The sequence below is a fragment of the Aricia agestis genome, chromosome 8 (assembly GCF_905147365.1).
Source record: "Aricia agestis chromosome 8, ilAriAges1.1, whole genome shotgun sequence".
NCBI lineage: Eukaryota > Metazoa > Arthropoda > Insecta > Lepidoptera > Lycaenidae > Aricia > Aricia agestis.
In genome coordinates, this window is record NC_056413.1 from 2,969,947 (window position 1) to 2,994,340 (window position 24,394).

The following is a 24,394-nucleotide window of genomic DNA, read 5'->3' on the forward strand; positions in this document are numbered from 1 at the left end:
GCAGGGTAGTTCGCATTGAAAACTCTTACTCGACAGCGGAGCACTCACAATTTTTTAGTGGGTAGACACTAAGACTACCATCTTACCACACTCTCGCCGGGTTAATAACACCACCAACTTTAGAATATTATGTTTGTTTCATGCCCGTGCGAAGCAGGGGCGGGCTGCTAGTTAGTTATAAGAATAAATTATGTTGATGTGAGATTTTGCTGGTGTTGGCGTTATATATTTATAAAATGTTTAGGACTCTTGAAGTGTAAGTTTTTATGCAATATCCTAAAACTAACACTGTACACGTAAAATACGTGACAAATAAAGCCACTTTCATTGAGGGGAAACCTCTGAAAAATGTAATTTTATCATAGTTTTACAGGTAAACATTTTATCTCCTCTCGGGCGTCACCCGCCATACAGAAAAGCTACCCATGATGCCTATCGGTGACATCCGCACGGAAACGGTTATGCATTACATACGGTACATGTGCAGCTAAGTAAGTAAAAAATAAACCACATAACTCTGTTGCCATGCGCTGCGTCTGCGCAGTGTTATGCATCGTTAAGCGCGCACGCTAAGGGCAGGCCATAACACTGCGTTGCAGCGTTGTATCGCCAAAACAACCTTTGAAAAGAAATGTGTTGTAGCCTGGCCCGGGCCAACGCTAAGGTCGCGTTTCGACTGACGCGGAGCGGAGAGGAGCTTAGCGGTGCCGAATTGACCAATTATCATGCTCGAAATCTCCGCTTCGCTGTCATTCCGCTGGAATAGCACGATTGGTCCATTCGGGCACCGCTAAGCTCCTCTCCGCGTCAGTGGAAACACGGCCTAAAACACGGGCGGGCGCGGGCGCACGCGTCGTTAGACCGCAGCGCTTAATTAATAATTATAATTAATAACGACAATCATAATTATGATTGTCGTTATTAATTTTTATCACGAGCGTGTACAGTTGTGTCAAGTTGATTTACCCGGGTTCCCCGAATGCGGGCCCTGTGGCATGCGTTTCCCCGCACCACGCATGCGGACCATTGAAATTGCGCCATTAAATTTTTTATTGCGCATGTAGGGTCATGGCAACGCCACAAAGCTCTGTTTTTATTTGTTTACACGTCAAAGCATTGCCATGACAATGTTATTTTGATATGCGCAAGAAGCTGCGACTAATGGCTGGTTTACACGTATTAAGTAGATAAGTAGTAACTAAATTGTAACTTAATTTGAAGTGCCTGCCCGAAATGTGTCAAGTGACAAGCCCCGCCTGCCAGCATAATAGAAAATAGTCAAATTTCTAATTTCCTTGTTTAGTACTTAACTAAATTTTAACTTGCTACTTAATTTTGTGTTTACATGCAATAAATAACTTAAAATTTAGTTAACTACTTATCAACTTAATACGTGTAAACCAGCCCTTAGGCCAAACCAATCATAGGTCAATGGGCCAAACGTACGAAATGTACCACAAGCACACCCATAAAATTATTTTGTGTGTAAAAATATGTGTACAAATCGACAAAGCTTTAAATGAACGTGGCGAAAAAAGGAACTTAAGTATAGTTTTCACAGAGCCAGTACTGACTGCCAATAAGACTGGCAGCCAGTATTGGCTCTGTGAAAACTATACTTAACGCTGCCATCATACAAAAACGTCATTTTTGACAGTTCTCCTTTACCAGCAGCGCTCCCGCCCACGTTATACAATAAACAAGCATGATTGAACATGAATTCTATGAGATTAAATTGTTAACGTGCTGATAACTGCCGGACGTCAAAAAAAGAGATGTGTGAAAATAATTTTTTTCTTTCTTTCTTTTTTTCTATGTGCTGTCATGTCTCTTTTTACCACGCAGTGTTATTGCTAGTGACATCTCGCTTGCTCAGGCCTTTGTTTCTCTATTTCGCTAGGTATATTAACTTTAAAAAGCGCTTACACGGGCAATAATTACGGCAATAATTGCTCGGCGACACGAATGGAGCGATCTGGAGCAATTAGTGGAGCAATATGGAGCAATTTATTTCATATCGCTCAAATATTCGATGGCCACATCAATCAATATTGTATTGCGCAATTTGCTGTTTGTTGCCGCAAATTGCTTGATGTAGTCGTGACGTCAAAGTTGACGAGAATTGACTGGAGTTGAGCAATTTTCGTTGCCCGTATAAGTGCACCATTATTCAGGGCACACCACGTCCGTCCGCGTCTCAACGACAAAATGCTGTCAAGCAAAGGTTACGTCATACGTGTAAATAGTGTCGCTGCAGCTTTTTGTAGTTGCATGCTGGCACCGACAAAATGTCGACGTGGTTGTGTTGTGATTTTCATTTGTAGCAACATCTCAGCGATGACATTTAGGCCCCACTTACACTGGCGCAGAATCAAAGCGCCGCGACGCGTCATAATTTCGACTACAGTATATTCGGCTCTATTGTCCTAATATATAAGTACAATATTCTGCTATGAAAAAAATGCTAGCGCACGTCGACGTGAGACAACAAAATTTTTTTGGCCTTTTAAGGCCTTTTAAGGGAAAGTTGACACTTTTTATGAAATCATACAGAAGTTTTGTTTAAAAGCTCGCGCCAGACGCGTAGGCGCTGACAGCGCATGTGTGACGACTGGCGCAGCTTCTGCTCGTTATTTATAGTGTACTAGTAGTTCCTGAGATTAGCGCGTTCAAATAAGCCCTTTCAAATAATTTCACCCCGTTTTTTCCACACTTTCCTCTATTTCTTCGCTCCTATTAGTCTTAGCGTGATAAACTATAGCCTATAGCCTTCCTCGATAAATGGACTATCTAACACTGAAATAATTTTTCAAATCGGACCAGTAGTTCCTGAGATTAGCGCGTTCAAACAAACAAACAAACTCTTCCGCTTTATAATATTAGTATAGATTCTTGGGTCACATAACACATTACGTAGCATACATAAAAACAACACATTTTAGCATTCGTGTATTTACTTATACAGTGGTAGTCTTAATGGTACTTATAATTAACTATCAATACGGGAATTGTGTGACTATTTGTCGTCCTCCTTGTCTTTCGGCTCCTTCGTCTTGGGCTTGCGCTCGCGCTCCCTCGCGGTCGACCGGTCGCGGTCTCGCGAGCGGTCGCGGTCGCGGGAACGCTCGCGCATGCGCGGCGACCGTGACCGCGACTTGTGGCGGCGCGAACGCGATCGAGACCTCTCGCGTCTGTACGATCTGAAAATTAAACCATATTATTTCATCTACACTACTATTATAAAGAGGAAAGATTTGATTTTTTGTTTGTTTGTTTGTTTGAGTCGAATAGGCTCCGAAACTACTGGACCGATTTGAAAAATTCTTTTACCATTGGAATCCTGCATTATTTCTGCTGAACATAGGCTAATTTTTATTTTGGAAAAATATAAGGTTCCGTAAGATATTTGGGATTTTCGGACGCAAGGTTTAAAAAATCAACCAGAAAAGTTACTTATTTTGCGTACGCTGCCTAAACTATAAAAGATAGAGGCATAAAATGTTCTAAGTAATTATAGATCTTTTAAATATCTACAAAAAAGTCCGCGACACACTATACCTATCTATGTTGAGTGAGGCACAATAACCATTTTTTTATTAAAAAATCTAGAATTTTTTTTGGACTATATTTAAATGCGTTTATTTAAATCATGCTATTGACCCTTATCAAAATAAATTATTTCATCACTAAGTACAGTTAATGTAGATAATATTTGGTCTTTGAATGATTAAAATTGGACGTTTGGTTTTAATGTTATGGCGAAATTAAAATATTACGATTTCTGCTGCACGTTGCGAATTGGGCGTCAAGGTGCGATGCGCGGGTGTACGTGCGGTAGGGGAGAGATTTAATTATCAGTGCCACAGACTCGCCCGGAGAGTCCACGTAAATATTACCTCGATCGTGGGAATCGCAGACACAATAGATTTTCAATAGTTATGCGACAGCCGGGTGCTGCTTTATTGATTTGATATAGACTATCGTGCTTCATTATTATAATCCTAATTTCAAAAAAGCTTTAAAAGTTACGACAACGAAAGTAATATTTTTAGAACTTTTTAAAATAAGTTTTGAATGACTATTATTTTTGATTGCTATTATAATTAATTAATTTCTTTAACTATAAATCTCCAATAGCGGCAGCCAGCTGCCCGCATAACAATTGAAGATCTATTGTGTCTGCGATACCCACGATGCCGATGCACGATGGAAGTATTAATGCATATTTTTTAATCCACACTATTTCTGCTGAATATAGGCTATATTTAATGAGAGAAAAAAGGGAACCGTATTAAGTGTTAATAATTGTGTGAAAAATCTACCAAAATATTCCTTCTTGCTTATGCTTTATAAATTATAGACTATACTTTAAAATAAGTTTTGAATGACTACCTATTATTTTTGATTGCTATTATAATTAATTAATTTCTTTAACTATAAATCTCCAATAGCGGCAGCCGGCTGCCCGCATAACAATTGAAGATCTATTGTGTCTGCGATACCCACGATGCCGATGCACGATGGAAGTATTAATGCATATTTTTTAATCCACACTATTTCTGCTGAATATAGGCTATATTTAATGAGAGAAAAAAGGGAACCGTATTAAGTGTTAATAATTGTGTGAAAAATCTACCAAAATATTCCTTCTTGCTTATGCTTTATAAATTATAGACTATACTTTAAAATAAGTTTTGAATGACTACCTATTATTTTTGATTGCTATTATAATTAATTAATTTCTTTAACTATAAATCTCCAATAGCGGCAGCCGGCTGCCAGCATAACAATTGAAGATCTATTGTGTCTGCGATACCCACGATGCCGATGCACGATGGAAGTATTAAAGCATATTTTTTAATCCACACTATTTCTGCTGCATATAGGTTATATTTAATGAGAGAAAAAAGGGAACCGTATTAAGTGTTAATAATTGTGTGAAAAATCTACCAAAATATTCCATCTTGCTTATGCTTTATAAATGCTATCGATCGACACCGTCACTAATATCGAAGATGCAGTCCATTATCCACAGGAGTTTTTAAATTCGCTGAATCCTTCTGGACTTCCACCACACGAACTGACGTTAAAAATCGGAATTCCAATCACGCTTTTGAGAAATTTATGCCCACCAAATATGTGCAATGGGACAAGGCTGCTTATTAAAGAATTAAAGGACAATTTAATTGTAGCTACCATTATCACCGGCCCAGCAGCTGGTCAACTAGCTCATATACCGAGGATACCGATGATTCCAACTGATCTGCCAATCCCATTTAAACGGCTTCAATTTCCGGTAAAAATATCTTTCGCATTGACTATTAACAAGTCCCAAGGTCAAACTTTCAAATTAGTAGGCATCGACCTACGAAAAGAATGTTTTACTCATGGTCAACTATACGTTGGCCTATCCCGAGTTGGAGCTGCTGATAATCAATTTATTTTGCTGCCACAAAATAAAACAACATCAAATATCGTTTACAGGGAAGCTTTAACCCAATTTTAATGGAATCTTTTACGCAAAAAGAAGTATGGTGTAAAAAAACATAAAGCGCAAAAGTACAACAAAAATACTTTATACAAAAACAAATATAAAATTTCAAAATGTATATAATAGTAGATGTAGGTAAGCATAAAATAATAAAGCATAAAACTACAAAAAAAAAACATAAAATATTTTAAACAAAAAAAAACATGAAGAAATTGCAAAATATTATAAATAATAGTATCTTCTGCAGGTAAGGATAAAATAATCAAACATAACACTTAAAATATAAAAATATAAAAAAAAATACAATAAAAATGTGTTATATGTACATAATAATTATAATATAGTAGTTGCAGGCTAAATAATGTAAACTATTTTTATGTTCTGCTTAACTTAAAGATTGAAACTTTATTTAAAAAAAATAATTTAAAAACCAATGTCCACCCGTGCGAAGCCGGGCCGGGCCGCTAGTAATATTATAAAGAGTTATTTTACTAGTACATAGCAATCTCCAAAAAGTAAATAGTTTTGACGGAAGTTTAAATAATATTTTAGTTTAAGTAATGAAAGAAATAACATATTAATGTTATGCTAACAACAGGTTGAGTGTGAGTTTAACAATAATTAATTGTTTGGCATCAAAGTAGTTATAGTATCTACTTATTTGTACATATACAGTGTAACCTGGTTAAGCGGGACCTGGCTTAGCGAGAAACCCCTATTTTTGATAGTTGCAATGAGGTCCTGGCAGTATTTCATTAAATTACCTCTGTTAATGGATTTTTTGAAACTGATTAAATGAAAGGGCATTGAGTAACTTTGTATGGACCTGTGGCGTCATTTTTTTTTCCAGCGGCCAGGGATGAAACCAATACTATTTTGTAGCACTACATTAGAATCAATAGTAATTAAAGTTACCTTATGGAGCTATCCTTAACAAACAGGTATAGAGAGAGGGCGCTGCAGTGACACGAATCACATCAAGTCCGATAAATAATTAAAATTAAAATAGAATTATAAGTTATTTCCCAGTAAACTGTTTAAAAATATCAAGTTTTTAGTGTAGTGCAACAGTAACAATAATGTTTTGTGAAATATTACAAGACGAAAAGAAAATAACTGACATAAAAAAGTGACCGTTAATATCGATTCAAGTGACTACTAAGTACTAACTATATACATAAAATAGGTGTTAATTCTAATAAACTATAGCAAAACTAGCATTTTAATAGTATATAGAGCATATATACTATTAATATCAAATTAATAATATATATACTCAACAATTTACATGAATGACTATACAATTATTGATGAATTTGATGTGTATACTATAACAGCTGATCTACTTAATTACTGAATCATAGTAAGATTAGGGACTTTATCTAACAGAAAGATTTATTTTAAACTTATTGACATTCTAATATTTAAAATATCTACTGGTTACACTACAACAAGCAGATTAAAATACATTGATGCAGATATGGATTACTCTTATATAGACAACATAACCTATAGAACTAAAAAACAGTTGACTAAATCTAAATCAGATCAAGATATCTCTGACGATGACGATGACTCATTTTCTACATCCAGATTAGATATTTCAACGACGAGAGAACCTATGTTAACTGAGAGTTTGGAGGTCTCAAGTCTTAAGTCGGAAATAAACAGACTACAAAATGAACTTACCAGCGCGAATGAAGAGATTGGAAACTTAAATTTAGAAATTATAACACTGAAAAAAGAGTTACAGGGATCCAAAGCAAAAATATCGGTTTTAAAATCAGTCTCAAAAAATTCACCAGTTAGGTACACCACTTAAGTTGATTAGCACTCCAAACTCACAAAGAAATCACAGAAAAAACATCACAGTTCTTGTCTTCACCAATTAAATTAACAAATTACTGAGAAACTACGATTAATAAGTCTCAAAATTCACAAGATTTGACCGGCAAAGATATTTTAATCAATAATAATTACTCTAATGAGACATTGACGGCTACAAACGACACCATCACTTCCCAAGGGCATCTGGCAACTGACGACGGTGCGAATAAAAAGTACACTGTTTACGGCCTTGGCGATCAACAAATGCAAAACTTGTCAGTACGCATACACAACAAATTGTGTTATTTAAAAGACTTTAAGAATAGTGTTAGTGTTTATGGAAATATTAAGACACAGGCAACGGGCGACAAGATACTTCATTATTGTGACTACTTATATAATTCTAATTTATTGAACAAGAATACAATTGTAATTATAGGCGTTGGGTGTAATGACAAAAATCCATATAAACTTTTTACTGACATATGTAATGCCCTCAGCAAACTAACACCATCACAGGTTTATGTAGTAGGTGTACAACAAAATCCTTATTTAAATACAGATTTTCTTAACACGACTATTTACTCACTACTAAAAAACTATAACTGTAAATACATACCACCAAACAGTAAAAACTATATTTTTAATAAAATTTTCTCAAATATACAATACACACTATGTAAAAAGTTATACTTAGAAAACTGTAAACAGAAACAATCAGAAAGACAACTGAATCTTCATAAGCCACAAATTTATATTATTGGCGACCAATATACAAAAGGACTGAGCAATATTATACAAAAATATAGGATTCAAAATAAATGGAATGACATATTTACGGTATCAGGTATTGTTAATGCAACTTATTCTGAGATTTTAAACATTACAAATGAATCGGCTAAGAAATTCACAAAATCTGACTATATTATTCTAGCATCACGGGTTTGTGAAAAAAGTATTTATTCTTTTATCGACAATCTTATTTTAATTCTCCCTAAATTGGCTCAGACCAATGTAATAATCGTACCTACCATATTACACAAATAATAAAATGACATTATAAGAGCTTACAGCTTAGATTAGAATCATTGTTAAAGGAATTTACTAACGTTAAAGTGCTTAGTTACATAAATAAATATTTATACCATAATAATTTGTTAATAAATGAATTAATAGGAAACAAAATAAATTTATTAATAGATAGTCAAAAATACGACAAAACTTTTATATGCGGTTTGAAACAAAAAAATGAAATAACTTGTGGCAGGAAATGTGTAATGGAGAGTACACAGGAAAAAATAAACGATAAAAATTACATAATACGTAGCAAGTCCAAACCGTGTAATTTTTATGATAAAAAGAACACTATTACCAAATCTTTTTTATAAAGATTAGAGAATTACTTGACTTTGTTCCATCAAAATATTGCGGGAATCTTAAATAAATTAGACATTTTACAAGTAACACTATCAACGACATTAAAAGATAAAGTAGGTACTATTGACATTATTTGCTTAAGCGAAACATTTTTAAACTAAAACACAGAAAAGAATTTAATACTAAATAATTATAAGTTAGCGGCTTCCTTTTCACGGAAAAATAAAGGCGGATCATGCATATTGGTTAGGAATGAGTTACCATTTAAAGTCCTTGAAATAACAAAAAAATTTGCAAAACAGCTTGTATTTGAGTGTTGTGGCGTAGAACTAGTTTCTTCGGGTACAATAGTAATATGTATTTACAGGGTGCCTAAGGAAAACATACATATATTTATATACACAGCCTTGACAGTTTACTAACAGGAATAAGGTCGCCCCCTGCAGAGCTGTTTCTATATAATATTATGTATAATAATTGTACACTCGTTGTATTTTATTTAGTCACACTGTTATTTTATAATATATTTTTTGTAATTTTCCATCTTTTTAGAAAAAGATGGCCCCGTGCGAGTTTCTTACGGTTCTTTTCGCCGGGTTAGTTCCCGAACCGGTGGTAGGCATCTGTGTAGCCCCGACGTTCAGAGAATATTTGAAAAAATTTTTTCTGAATAAAAAATTTTGAGTTTGAGTTTTGAGTTTGAGTTTATTAATGTGTTGTAGGTAAAATGACTCTAGGGTTATTGTTCCCATAATATTATAATGCCGATTATTTCCACTATTTAGCGAATTTTGGCCATAGTTCAGTCATAAACGCCGGACGCCACCTTTCGGCAGAATTTTTAGTCTAGCTTTTAATCTACTTCCCGGCTCATACACGTGGAGCTGCAGGAATGTTTTATAGAATACTAGCGACCCGCCCCGGCGTCGCACGGGTATAAAATATATAGCCACTGAAAAAAATATTAAAATCGATAGCCTATGATCCTTCACGTGGTCTACTTCTTATCTGTGCCAAATAACATAAAATTGCTCCAGTAGTTCGCGAGATCCCTTTCAAATAATTTCCCCCGTTTTTTCTACATTCTCCTATTAGTCTTAGCGTGATAAAATATAACCTATAGCCTTCCTCAATAAATGGGCTATCTAACACTGAAATAATTTTTCAAATCGGACCAGTAGTTCCTAAAATTAGCGCGTTCAAGTTAGCCCTTTCAAATAATTTTCCCCGTTTTTTCCACATTATTCTCTATTAACTATTTCTTCGCACCTTTTAGTCTTAATGTAATAAAGTATAGCCTATAGCCTTCCTAGATAAATGGGCTATCTAACACTGAAAGAATCATCAAAATCCGTTGCGTAGTTTTAAAGATTAAAGGGAACAAAGGGATATGAGGGAAAAAAGCGACTTTGTTTTATAATATGTATAGAATCTATTTACTTACACAAACAATATAAAAAAATCAAAACTTCTTTAAGAAATTCGAGAAAAAATGGATTTGCATTTTTTGCAAAAGAAAAATAAATAAGTAGTTAAAAAACTCATTACATGACGGCGCGTAGTTGTATGTTGGTTATTCTAAAATGTACGAATAACTAAAAATAAAAATAAATGATGAATTGAATTGTACTTGTTGCTATATCTACAGGTTGTAACAAAACTAAGTGATAATACTATTACGTGCTAGGGTTCGAAGGATTTGGATAGAAAGACCTGCCGACTCTCTTGAAGACTTTATTTACGAGCACTAGGTCTACACAAACCACTATGTCCAATACACTAAGCACTATCACTGTCCTAGGTCGTAGCCAAGTCGTAGGTTCACTGGTTCACTTACTATTGATCACTTGTTTTCACTCCGAAGTCGCCTTGATGATAACTCGTATCGAACTGAATTTCGGCCCGTCCTCCTGTGACAATTTATATGGGTCGAGGCGAGCCCTAGACTGTACGAGAATATTCTTTCCCGAGTGTACACAATTCGCGTAAACAAGTAAACAAGTGTAGAATGTTTCTACAAAGTTCGAGCATGTTCTCGCGCACCTAACGCCATCTAGTATCGAGTAGGGGATTTATGTTGTCTGTATAGTGTATCCCCCCGATAAGGTACGCTGGCTCTGTGTGTTCGTAATAATAAACTTTAGTTAGAGTATATATAATGTATCCCTTGTATAGAGTTCACTGTGAAAGAAGCAGCGCTGAAAGACATTTTTTTTTGTGATTTGCTTGGGCAAGCGCCCTGGCGTTAAGAGTTTCCCCATACAAAAGTGAAAAAAAATATGTTCTCTTTCAGCGCTACTACTTTAACACTAAACTCTATACACGAGACTCATACACAGTACACACCCTAAAGTATTATTACTTAGTTTTGTTATAACCTGTATACTAATATTATGAAGCTGAAGTGTTTGTGTGTTTGAAAGTGCTAATCTCAGGAACTGCTTGTTCGATTTGAAAAATTATTTTTGTGTTGGTTAGCCCATATATTGAGGGAGGCTTTAAGCTAATAAATAATGCCGGTTTTTAATTTCTTAAGTATTTACCTTAGGATTGAATTTACTTTTAGTTGAAAATACGAACTTAAAATATCTAATATCTCGGCTCCGATATAGTTTAGCTATATGTCCCCCATAATAAAGTTTACTCCCCTTGATATGTTCTTTCATAATATGCCGGTTTGGTTAGTGGCCGCGAAATTTGAAAATGACGCCAATATTACCCAAACCCCTTTGAATTCTAAGACTTTTTCGATATTTAACTCTATAATTAAGACTCTGTAGCTCATTAACCTGTATAAGTGAGACAAATTACGATCAAGTTTGATTGTTTACATACATTTCGCGTCGCCTATTGTGCATGCATGCGTGCAGTTTTTGATCTCAAAAAAAAAACAAAAGAATAAAAGAGTAAAATATGTTGAAACGTAAATATAAAACGTTATCAGTATAAACGTCTATCAGATTAAGCATAATCTGATAGACGTTGAAATAGTGAAAAGTCGCGTGATGAACTGTGTAGGGATAATAACCAAAGTCGACCCTATGTAAAATTATTAAAAACAACAAGGAAATTCGGTCTCAGTGTATTGATGGAAAACGAAAACTAAAACGAATAAAGAAAAAATAAAAGCTTTTAAACTTGAATAGCGACACATATTGACCTCTGAGAGTGCCGGCCTCTGTAAATGAGACACCCATAATTTTGACCTGCTTAATTGGATAACTGGACTATTGGGAGCCCTTAATAATTGGTATAAAAGTCTTGGTCCCTTGAGATCCCAATTAACTAGGTTTCACTGTAGTTATATTTAACTATGTATGTAATAATCTTCTATTCTATTATCTATAAAATATTATCTGAAGTATAACTGGAGCATAGAAATAAAAAACATATTGTTTTACTTGTCCATACATTTAAGACTATACTTACTTTTCTCTTATTCTATCGGGCTTTATGGACCGCGAGCGTTCTCTCTCCCGGTCCCTCTCTCTTTCCTCCTGTAACGAAATATACTACGCATTTACACACTTCAAGTTTTAGTAGATCAGTGAAATATACTTCAACGAAATGCCAGTGTTAAGCGGAAACCAGTAAAAATTATAAAATTTCGACAAAATCTATGATTACAGGGATGTTTTACAAAATAGCTGATTTTACAGTTAATTTTTGACAGACGAACGGCGCTTGTCGTCGGCACGCGTCGACGGCACCCGCCAACAAGTGTCGTTCGTCTGCAGTAAGAAGCCTTAGCAAGGTGTCTCGTTTAGCTAATCAACAAAACCAGTGAAAAGATCACATCAGATATAACTTCAGTCAAAAAACATTAGAAACCGGGCATTAATCGCATCGACGCGTTCTAAAGGCCTGTATTTACTATATTAGTGATAAATGCAGGTGATTAGTGTAGATGATTAGTGATTAGGAGATAAAATACGTGGGAGAGCCATGCTTCGGCGCGAATGGGCCGGCTCGACCGGAGAAGTACCACGTTCTCACAGAAAACCGGCGTGAAACAGCGCTTGCGCTGTGTTTCGCCGAGTGAGTGAGATTACCGGAGGCCCAATCCCCTACCCTATTCCCTTTCCTACCCTCCTCTCTTCCCTTCCCTACCCTCCCCATTACCCTATTCCCTCTTAAAAGGCCGGCAACGCACCTGCAGCTCTAAAAAAAATATCTGATGCTGCGAGTGTCCGTGGGCGACGGAAGTTGCTTTCCATCAGGTGACCCGTTTGCTAGTTTGCCCCCTTATTTCATAAAGAAAAAGTGTGTAGAGCGACTGATTGCTTTCAACTAAACACTAATCACCTGCACTCCCACTAATCAAAGTGAATACAGGCCTTAGAAGAGCCATACTCACCGGGACGCCATCGCGACGTAGCCAGTGATGTCTGTCACCTCCATGTCGCCGCAAAGCGGTGTTTTGAAACTTAACTTTAATCAAGAAAAACAGCGCTTGCGGCGACGTAGAGACGCCAGACGTTGCTTGGACGTTGATATGGTGGCGTCCCGGTACTCACCGGCACTTAATGTAAGTAAAGTGTTATTACCTCATCACGGCGATGTCGCTCGTGGCGGTCGCGCTCGTGGCGGTCGCGCTCGTGTCGGTCGCGGTCGTGGCGGTCGGGCGGGCGGTAGTGCACGAGCGGCGTCGGCGGCATCAGCGGGGGCGGAGCGCCGGGCGGCGGGCCCATAGGCCCCGGCGTCAGCTCCTTGATGTCGCCCGGCGCCCACCCCTCGCCCGGCGGGCCCTGCCCCGGCAGGCCGTGACCCCCGTGACCTGAATTGCGGTAATCCATACTTAATATTATAAATACGAAAGTGTGTCTGTCTGTCTGTCTTTTAGATCTTCACGCTCAAACCGCTGAACCGATTTTGCTGACGTTTCGCATGGAGATACTTTGAGTCCCGGGAAAGGACATAGGATAGTTTTTATACCGGGAAAAATGGGCGGTTTCCGCGCGATAAACGAATTTTGGCGCAACAGAGTTGCGGGCGTCATCTAGTCACAATATATTCTGACCAGAGGCTTAGCTACTGCTATATCTGCCGTATCAATTGTACAGGGCCCTCGGGTCCCAACGCGCGTAACTTACTATTCCTGAAAATCCATAAAATAATTCTATAAGTAAATTTCAACAATTCAATGAAACGTGTTTATAAAATCCAATGGAATTGTTACGTTTGGCGAGATCAAGTAAATAAAGCGGTTCTGTTGGTTTACAAAAACACATTGCTCCGTTAAAAATGCACCCTTAGAGTAGGTTCACACGGCACAATCTGCACGTTTCTTGCAGTATAATTCTTAACATTCATACGTCGATTGTACTGCAACAAATAGTGCAGTACAATCGACGTGTAAATGGTTCTTTATCTAAGACAAAAGTAAATTCCATAAGTCTCACCCCAGGGCTCTGAGTAGGCGGGCGGCATGAGCGGCGGCGGGTAGTAGTGGTCGTGCGGCGGCGCGAAGTACTCCGGCGCGTCGCGCAGCCCGCGCCCGTACTCGCGCCGCTCCGCCGTCATCACCTGCAATATCGTTACGTCACATATTATATTAAATTACATATTAGGGTGAAATTACTAGTGATTGGACAGTACTAGTCATTGGATAGAGCACAAAAACACAATATTTATTAAGATTGCTTTAAAACTACCTGCTTTTCTTTAAAATAAGGCTTTCTATTACTTTAAAAAACAGGCAGTTTTTAAAGCAACCTTAATAAATATTGCTACGTCGAATGATTGGTACTGTCAATGACTAGTCATTTAAACTTTATACAAATATAATAATACAAATATAATAATACATCCTGTTTGTCAAACTTTTCAAATTTTGACATACAGGGTTCAAAATTACAGTTAAGTGATCATTAAATGTCTCTGATTTAAAATGTTAGAAATTTCATAAGCTGAGAAGCTCTACAAAACTATATACAGGGTGTAACAAAACCAAGTGATAGATAGTACTTTAGGATGTGTCCCTTCTATAGAGTTTACTGTAAAATTATCAGCGCTGAAAGAGAGAATTTTTTATATTTATGGGCAAACTTATGACGTTGGGGCGCCTGCCCATACAAATCCAAAAAAAATTTGCTCTTTCAGCGCTGCTACTTTCACGATTTCTATTACAAGGGATACATACTCTGCTTACAGTATTATCGCTTACTTTTGTTACACCCTGTATATATTTTTGGAGAGCTTTCGCCTCAGCAAAGTGGAAGCTCTAACAGTCTAAATCAGGGACATTTAAAATGATCACTCAACTTTAATTCAACAAAGATTTTGATTATGAAAGTACGTATAAAAAAGTAAAGGATTCACATTACACACCTGAATAGTATTTTCTCTATTTTGATAATTTCCTTGATTCCCTGAAGGCATTTCCTCGTGTCTCATGGGACCTGCAAATGAAATGATAATGATTTTAGACTTCAATAGAATATAAGAGCTAAGGCACTGAGACACCTGGTAATGTAGCTTGCCAGAGTTAAACATTGAAAGGGAATGATACTGTGGCGGTACCCACAATTCGCCTAACATTCCTGCATCGCGCTATCGAAGTTTCGGAGAACGGCAAGATATAATATACAACGTCTGAAATGACGTCAGTGGGCTTCGGCCTGACCGAGCATGCTATCTCGCTCGGTCGGAAGATCTTCCTTTTCGGCCGCCACTAACAACGTTAAAATACTTTTAAATTTTAATCTATGCTACAAATATATTGTGTTAATAATGTTCGACCAGTCCTTCAGCTTTAGAGGCAAGAAAACTCGGTACTAACTGCACCGAGATGTCTCTAGCGCGTGCCTTAAGTACCCCCGAGATCACATCGAAGGGTTTTTCGTGATGCGTTGGACGTGGGAATATGTGCTGGGTCAATGCCTGATATAACAAATAATACACAATAACAGCAAGATATTGGTGTAGATCATAGACATAGATCCAGATAGATACCGCATGTGTATATAGTATGTACTTCCCGTGCCATATCGCGTTCCCTAACGACGAGCAATGCTCGTCTTTCGAATTGAAAAATATGTAATTGTGCCGTATTGAGCTGTAGAAATTCGAATAGAAACGTTGGCCTAGAATCTAGATAATGGACAAGTTTCTTATCATAGGTACGTCACAGTAGGTAGGAAAAAAGTGGCACACTCGTTTTCATACAAATGGAGGGACATGCGGTATCTATCTTAATATATGTCTGTGGTGTAGATGGCCTATTTAATTGTAATTGTAATACACAAGAGATATATAAAAATTGGCGCTATCCAAACATCGTACCTGGCGGTCTGCGCAAGTCTGGCGGCGGCGCGTGACGGCGCGGCGGCCGACGCCGGTCTCGTGCACGCGCATGCGCCTCTGACGCTCGCAGTACCCGCTCCACGTCACCAATTGGCGCTATACAAACACCGTACCTGGCGGTCTGCGCAAGTCTGGCGGCGGCGCGCGCGGCGGCGGCGCATGCAGGCCAACGCCGGTCTCGTGCACGCGAATGCCCCTCTGACGCTCGCAGAACGCGCTCCACGTCACCGATTGGCGCTATACAAACACCGTACCTGGCGGTCTGCGCAAGTCTGGCGGCGGCGCGCGCGGCGGCGGCGCGTGCAGGCCGACGCCGGTCTCGTGCACGCGCATGCGCCTCTGACGCTCGCAGTACGCGCTCCACGTCACCTCATTGAACCCGTAGTTGAAGTAGTCTGTGGGAATTATTAAACACTTAACTATAACACAACTACACACTGTATAATTACATGTTTATTAAGTCCTTCACTCCAAATTATTGTCATGACAAAAAAGAGGTGTTAAATAATCTCTTAATTTTAAGACCTTCTCACTAGTGTCCGACCGAAGCTTCGGCTTCGGCGGCCGAAGCCTTGGGCCAAAAAAACTATCTTCGGCGAAACCTTCGGCTTCGGCGGAAAGGTTTCGCCGAAGGTTTGAGCAACCGTCGAAATTGAACGAACTGTTACGAAAGACTGTAAAATGTGAATCGTGAGAGAGCGACGCGACGGACCGGTCGTGTATGGAGAGGGCGCTGGGAGTCACTGTCAAATACAATAAAAAAACACTAACTTCTTAATAAATCATTTAATTTTTTACTTAGAAGTTAAATAAGAAGTTGGTGTTTGTTTATTTTATTTTTTAGTCTAGATTCAGTCTAGTCGAGTAAAACAAAGACTGATTGATTGGTCTAATTATTGTTATTTGTGAAATAATAAATAAATTATTACTCTTTACAATAGTAGTCAATAAAGTAGTTGTAGACTGCGTGAGCGGGAACCTAAGAGATTTCTGCTGGAACTTATTCAGGGTGGTTAGGGACAAAACAGACTAAAAGTCCTTAAGTCTAGGAGGTGAGCAGGAGTGAGGGGAGGGTGACAATAGTCAAAATTATTGGTTTTTGGCTAATAACTAAAATACGATACGTTGTAGCAAAAATGTTCTACAATTAAAAAAACTTATTAAATTTTCTCTATAATTTTGATTCTATACACTTTTTTCCGAATTCTGATCCGTTTTCGAACTACACGCTCAGGATAAGTGAAAATAAAAAGTGTTTTATTTTTAAATATTCCTTTCTAATTCTGATTGAATAGTAGCTTTACCGCTTTTATGCTTCGTTCAGTAAGTGAGAGGGCTGTGAACACATTACACCCCTTGACGCGGCAACGCACCAGTAGCACCCCTAGTTTGCAGACGACGCAAGGCATTACGGTAACCAGTTTCCATCAGATGGAACATACACTAATTGTTAGCCTGCTTTGTTAAATGTATAAAAAACATACGGGAATGAGCTGACCCCTCAAGAGTGGGGGTGGAAAAATGTAGGTAATTTCTTGACGCCAAGGACAATAGGCGACTTACCAGCGCCTGAGGCTTCACTAAATCAATAATAATATATTTTGTCACTGCACCAGGGATTGTAGCAGTGGCTAATGTAGATGCCAGAGAGCGATTGTGAAACTTCCAGGGCGCGTAGTTAAAAAAAAGGATGAGAATTTGGAAAAACTATAAAGAATAATAATTATAGAGAATTAAATAAGCTTTTGTTTCGTTAAAGAACTTTATTGCCACAACGCATCGTTTTTAAGGTATTAGCCAAAAACTAAAAATTGAGACTTTTGTCACCCTCCCTTCCCTCCGGCTCACCTCCTAGACGTCAGGACTTTTAGTATGTTTTGCCCCTATGCACCCTAAAGAAGTTCCAGTAGAAATCGTTAGGTTCCCGCTCACGCACTCAATACCCTCCTTTGAGTCATTTCTTAACCAGACTATAAATAATTAATAAATAAATCACAAAATCATAAGCTTTTATTACTATCTCTAAATCAACTTCTATATGAAACAGTCTACGAATAATAAATACTAAGGAAGAGTAACTCCGTCAAAAAAAGTGCACCAAAAGGCTACAAAATGTGACCCGAATACATGCATATTAATGCATGTGTTCGGTACACATTTTTCGTGTATGTATACTCATTACTCAAGTGACATTCTTCTTCTTCTTTCAACCAGGTTGACATGACAATGATTGTCAAACTCATTTTACAATTTGTTTACATAGGTTTGTTTACTTAATTTTTACGTAGCTTTTTACAATATTTTTGTTGTTAAAATGCCTAAATGCCCTGTGAAATGGTGTAGAAGTCATACAGATACGACTTTTAATACAGGAATAATTTTTCATCTGTAAGTGAATTGTTTAAAATTATGCTTAATTTTTTTGTATTTTTGTCGACCCAAAAAAGATGGTTTATTTAATTTGGATTCTAGGGTATTTGCGTAAAATTATGCTGGTCTCTTTGCGTTTGTCTTATTAAATTTACATGTTACTCTAAAAGTGCAATAATCAAAAAATAATATAATTACAAAATTTTTACAAAGTCGCCATGGACAGTGTTATGCAAGATGTAACAATTTTATCATAAACGAAATTTTAAGGTCTGGCTGACATAATACTAAATGTGATGATATGAGTATTCTCATATTCCTTGCTTCAGATTTTTTACAACAAAGCAAAAAAAAACATAATGTAATAAATTACGTTCAATCAACAAAAACAAACATTTCCTTTAATATTGTACATGAACAAAAATAAAAAAAACTGCTAACCGTTATTAAAATATTATATTACCTAATAATTTTTATTTCAATTCTGTAATAATTTAGCACATAGATTTTTGTAATCTGAAAACGTCTTCTCTAGGTGCTCGGAGAGTTTTAGATTGGCCCGAGGTTTGTACAAGGTTTGTTCATAATTATTACATGTACTTATATTATTGTTATCGATGTCTTAAGATTCAGAGAAAAATCTATACTAATATTATAAATGCGAAAGTATCTCTGTCTGTCTGTCTGTCTGTCTGTCTGTCTGTCTGTCTGTCTGTCTCGCTTTCACGCCAAAACTACTGAACCGATTGCAATGAAATTTTGTACACAGTTATTCTAGAGTCTGAGAAAGGACATAGGCTACATTTTGATGTGGGAAAATATCTTATTTCCATGAAAATATCGATGAAAATTACTTCGCATTGCGCGTGGCCAGCGCTCATCCCGGGGGTCCTGGGTTCGAGTCCCGCAGGCGGAACAAAAAGTTTTCAATGTTCCTGGGTCTTGGATGTGTATTAAAATAAAATTTCAAAAATCTTAAATATATTTTATGTATAAATATTATAAAAAATCCAGAAATATATCGACGCGATGCAATGAACATTTTAGTTCTAATACGATTCAACAGATGGCGCTTTTTTTTTACTTCGTTGGAACATAGAACTAATCATACTTATTAGTTAGTATATTATTATATATTATATATTATATAATATTATAAATGCGAAAGTATCTCTTTCTGTCTGTCTGTCTGTCTGTCTGTCTGTCTGTCTGTCTGTCTCGCTTTCACGCCAAAACTACTGAACCGATTGCAATGAAATTTTGTACACAGTTATTCTAGAGTCTGAGAAAGGACATAGGCTACATTTTGATGTGGGAAAATATCTTATTCCCATGAAAATATCGATGAAAATTACTTCGCATTGCGCGTGGCCAGCGCTCATCCCGGGGGTCCTGGGTTCGAGTCCCGCAGGCGGAACAAAAAGTTTTCAATGTTCCTGGGTCTTGGATGTGTATTAAAATAAAATTTCAAAAATCTTAAATATATTTTATGTATAATATTATAAAAAATCCAGAAATATATCGACGCGATGCAATGAACATTTTAGTTCTAATACGATTCAACAGATGGCGCTTTTTTTTTTACTTCGTTGGAACATAGAACTAATCATACTTATTAGTTATTATATTATTATATTTATTATTTATTATTTATTATAATATTATAAATGCGAAAGTATCTCTGTCTGTCTGTCTGTCTCGCTTTCACGCCAAAACTACTGAACCGATTGCAATGAAATTTTGTACACAGTTATTCTAGAGTCTGAGAAAGGACATAGGCTACATTTTGATGTGGGAAAATATCTTATTTCCATGAAAATATCGATGAAAATTACTTCGCATTGCGCGTGGCCAGCGCTCATCTCGGGGGTCCTGGGTTCGAGTCCCGCAGGCGGAACAAAAAGTTTTCAATGTTCCTGGGTCTTGGATGTGTATTAAAATAATATTTCAAAAATCTTAAATATATTTTATGTATAATATTATAAAAAATCCAGAAATATATCGACGCGATGCAATGAACATTTTAGTTCTAATACGATTCAACAGATGGCGCTTTTTTTACTTCGTTGGAACATAGAACTAATCATACTTATTAGTTATTATGTTTTTGTTTATAGTTTTTAATACGTTAGAATATTATATTTAATAATATTATCACTTGCTATAATAATAATCAATCTATCTTATCTTATAGAACTCCTACTGCATTTCTAAGGAGTTCGAGTGTGTTGTGTTGGCCTATATTATTCCATCCAGAAAATATATCAATGCAATCAACATTTTAATTCTAATATATGAAAACAGATGGCGCTTTAATTTTTACTTCATTATTATAACAGAACTAATCATACCTACTTTATTATATATTATTGTTTTTATTCATAACTAGCTGTTGCCCGCGACTTCGTCCGCGTGGACTTTAGTTTATAGCGCGCGGTGTCAACAAAATTTGTGTCAAATTTAAAAACTTTTTAAAACCCTGGTAAGTGGTACCCCTCTTAGGGCCGCGCTACACCGGAATGGCAGCGCTGAAAGTGCTCGCCTCGCCGCTGCCATTCCGGTGTAGCGCGGCCCTTAATTAATCAAAATACCCAAAAACAGCTGTGCAGTATGCACATAATCTGTACTAATATTATGAATGCGAAAGTATCTCTGTCTGTCTGTCTGTCTGTCAGTCTCGCTTTCACGCCAAACGCCAAAACTACCGAACCGATTGTAATGAAATTTTGTATACTGATAGTCTAAAGCCTGAGAAAGGACATAGGCTACTTTTTTACTGGAAAAAAGGGTTGTAAGGGTCGTAAATTTGTTCAAAAAATTCATAATAGATGGCGCCGTGCGTCTTCTACATCGCGCTGACGCTTGCTCAAAAGTCTTTCTATAAGAGGTGGTATCATCTTACATTTAAGTCTCGATTTTTTTCGATTGTTATATCTATTCTACGGTATTAAATAACTCAGTACTTTATCTGTGCAGGCAGTGACGTAACCTTAAGACCAAATTTCACCAACGACTGTTAAAGTTAATGCTCGAATTAGTATCACGTTAGCTGTTTTGTTTTTCATATGAATGAAAGAGAAGACAGGATATTTTAACAAGCTGTTAACACTAACAGACGTTGGTGAAATTGGGGCTAAGCCTATCAATGATAAATAGTTTATGGGTAAAGTTGTGTAATTGGGGGGCTAAATAAGCTTTAAAATTTGGCATAATATATAAAGTTTAACATACAAAAATGAAGTACTTATTGTTTGCACACTGCACAGCTGTATTGATTTAAGGGGTACCAGGGTTTTTTTATAAAAGCTTTTGACACCAATTTTGTTGACATCGCGCGCTATAAACTGAAGTCCACGCGGACGAAGTCGCGGGCAACAGCTAGTATTTAATAATTATGTGCTCGTTTCTTCATGATAGTAGATGTGCTTGGTGTATACTGCATAATACTATCCGCTTTTGACACTTATTGCCAACTATGACAATGACAATAACCGCACAGGCTGTCGTCCGGCGCGCACTATTATGATACGTTACCTGGGATACGACCTTGGCGAAAATCTGAATTGTCATATTTTAGTGCTCGAAAAGGAGCCAAATTCCAAACGGTCAAAGTATGGGAGTTACGTTTCCTTAGTTTTTATTATTCGTAGAAAACAGTCAATATAAGAGGTAAACCTTAAATATTGAAGTTTTGAAATAATTTCGATATTCATTGTAGCTTGTAGACAATTTTGAACAAAATTAATCACTGAGAGTCGAGATTAAGAATAAGATTATAAACCTCCGGCTTCAGCCGAAGGTTTCGGCTTCGGCAAAAATAGACCTTCGGTCGGACACTTCTCACTAGCCTATCTTCCTCTATAGCCATGAATAATATTATGTACCCCAGATTTCGGTTTAAGATTATTAAATATTAAGTTTTAAAATTTTAAAAAAATTAGGTAAAATGTGATTTGTCATTCAAAGAACTGACTAGTAAAAGTTTTTTAAGCAAAAGCAGAATTCTTATTTAGCTATTTTTTGGTGGCCTTTTAAAAAGTTACATTTTTGATGGGACATTAAGAATGTACTTCTTTAAATGAATTGTCCCCATGCATGCATGGTGTGTGGTGATATTCCTACAATTCCATACAGTATTGCTTGCAGAGTCCTTATAGACTCTGTGGAGCACACATGCAGGATGGCTGATGTACTATATAAAAAAATACAGTTGCATTGCATACAAAGATGTTCCATCTTTTCATACAACTGCCTGTTTTATTTTTCTAGCATAAAAATGTATGTTTTTTTTTCAAATCAAATCATTTCATCAAATTTTTATACATAACATTAAGGGCCCGTTTCACCACTTCAGAGTGCCGAATAGGCTATTCACAGCTTTTTTGACAGATTCTCCATACTTCATCTGACAAGATAAATGGTGGATAGTCTATTCGGCAATTATCAGGAAGTGGTGAAACAGGCCCTAAATATGGACCAATTATATTTACCTGATATATCAGCTCCAGGTTTGTTCCATGGTTTATCTTCAATGGTATCAATATTGAACTCGAGGGCAGGCACTCCATTTATGCTTCCCGGTCCCTCCAAATCCTCTAATGTTACTTTGTTTCCTGCTGTCTGTCCTTGCCGGGGCTTCTCGGCACCAGCTGCACCGACAATTCCCACACCACGCTGGATAGAATACATGCATTTATAAATTAAAGTATACAACACTTGTAAACAAATGTATACAAAATATGTAAACACTAAACACCATGAAATTCAGTGGAACTAGTTAAAAGGTATCATATCATTTAGGTTAGAAAGGAAATTGTGCAAATAATAATATAATAATATCTATGGACGCTTCACAACACGTCAGTCTGCCCCTGTGCTAAGTACCTGAAGGACTTGTGTTATGGGTACCAGACAACCAGACAACTAAAAAATATATTTAATACTTTTATACTATACATAATATATTTAAGATTTTTATTATATGATACACATATTTAATACACACCCATGACCCAATAACTTTGAAAACTTTAAGTTCTGTCGGCGGGATTCAAAACCGCGACCCCCGGCTTGAGCTACGGACAGCCCACCAAACCCAGTCCAACAAAAAAGTACTAAAATTATATAGGTGAAGTAATTGATATTTAAACAAACCTTGATGTTCAAGCTTGCATATGCCTGTGGGCCGGACTTGATTTCCCCTATAGTAACTTTAACATCATCACTGTCATCGGAGTCTGAATCTCCATTTTCTTGACTGTCTGCATCACCGTTGGCATTCTCCTTCTCATCACGAGTCACTTCACCAAAATGTTCGTCGTTGAAGTGTGAATCCTCGTTATTGCCTTCTTCCTCGTCTTTATCTTCTGTCTCCTACAACATTATTACATTTAAACCTATGCATTAAAATAAGGAAGAAAATATGATACCTATATTTTTTAATTGTTGTCATAAATTTTGTCTATATTCTATGTAGCATACTTGAAGATTTGTAGGTTAATTTACGGTTTTATTAGGATTAACTCTCGCATTCATACTACTTGTAAGAAATATAATTTTTACAAAGAAGCTGTTAGAGGTTATATTCAACAAAAACTTTAAATTGTTACCGTATTATTTTTCTGTGCAAGTGGTGCTGATTTTGCATTTTCACTATTTTCTTCTTCGTTTTGTTCTGTTTGCTCATTATTAGACTCTCCGTATAACCAATTATCATCATTTTCATCATTTGGAGCATTTTCTACGGCTACGTCTGCCATTTTTGTTTGACAAATAAAACATCTTCTTCTTCTTCTTTTTAAAGAAATAGACAAGGAAGAAATGACAAATTGTTTTTTTAATTTCTAACTTTCATGCCATTAGCATTTAGCAGGCTGCTGATAATGCTGCTGATGAGTGATGGCTGATTGATGGCAAGCTGATGAGCGATGGCACGAAACCACGGAGTCCATATTATATGCTGCTAGTAGTAGTCACTAGTCCGTATTATATACAAATTGCTAAAAAGGTTTTTTTGACGACGCA

At 36.7% G+C, this 24,394-nt stretch overlaps 1 protein-coding gene across 1 annotated transcript; it reads right to left on the reverse strand.

Annotated features, from left to right (window-relative positions):
• Window positions 1–2,940: 2,940 nt before the first annotated feature.
• Window positions 2,941–24,161, reverse strand: LOC121729420 (pre-mRNA 3'-end-processing factor FIP1). The gene is made up of 9 exons (XM_042117937.1): window positions 23,980–24,161; window positions 23,525–23,743; window positions 22,861–23,044; window positions 16,255–16,395; window positions 15,026–15,096; window positions 14,098–14,221; window positions 13,243–13,472; window positions 12,125–12,192; window positions 2,941–3,200 (listed from the first exon to the last, which is right to left on the reverse strand). Exons 1-9 carry the CDS (start codon window positions 24,127–24,129, stop codon window positions 3,017–3,019), a joined length of 1,371 nt encoding a protein of 456 aa, XP_041973871.1. The 5' UTR covers window positions 24,130–24,161; the 3' UTR covers window positions 2,941–3,016.
• Between the last annotated feature and the right edge of the window lie 233 nt (window positions 24,162–24,394).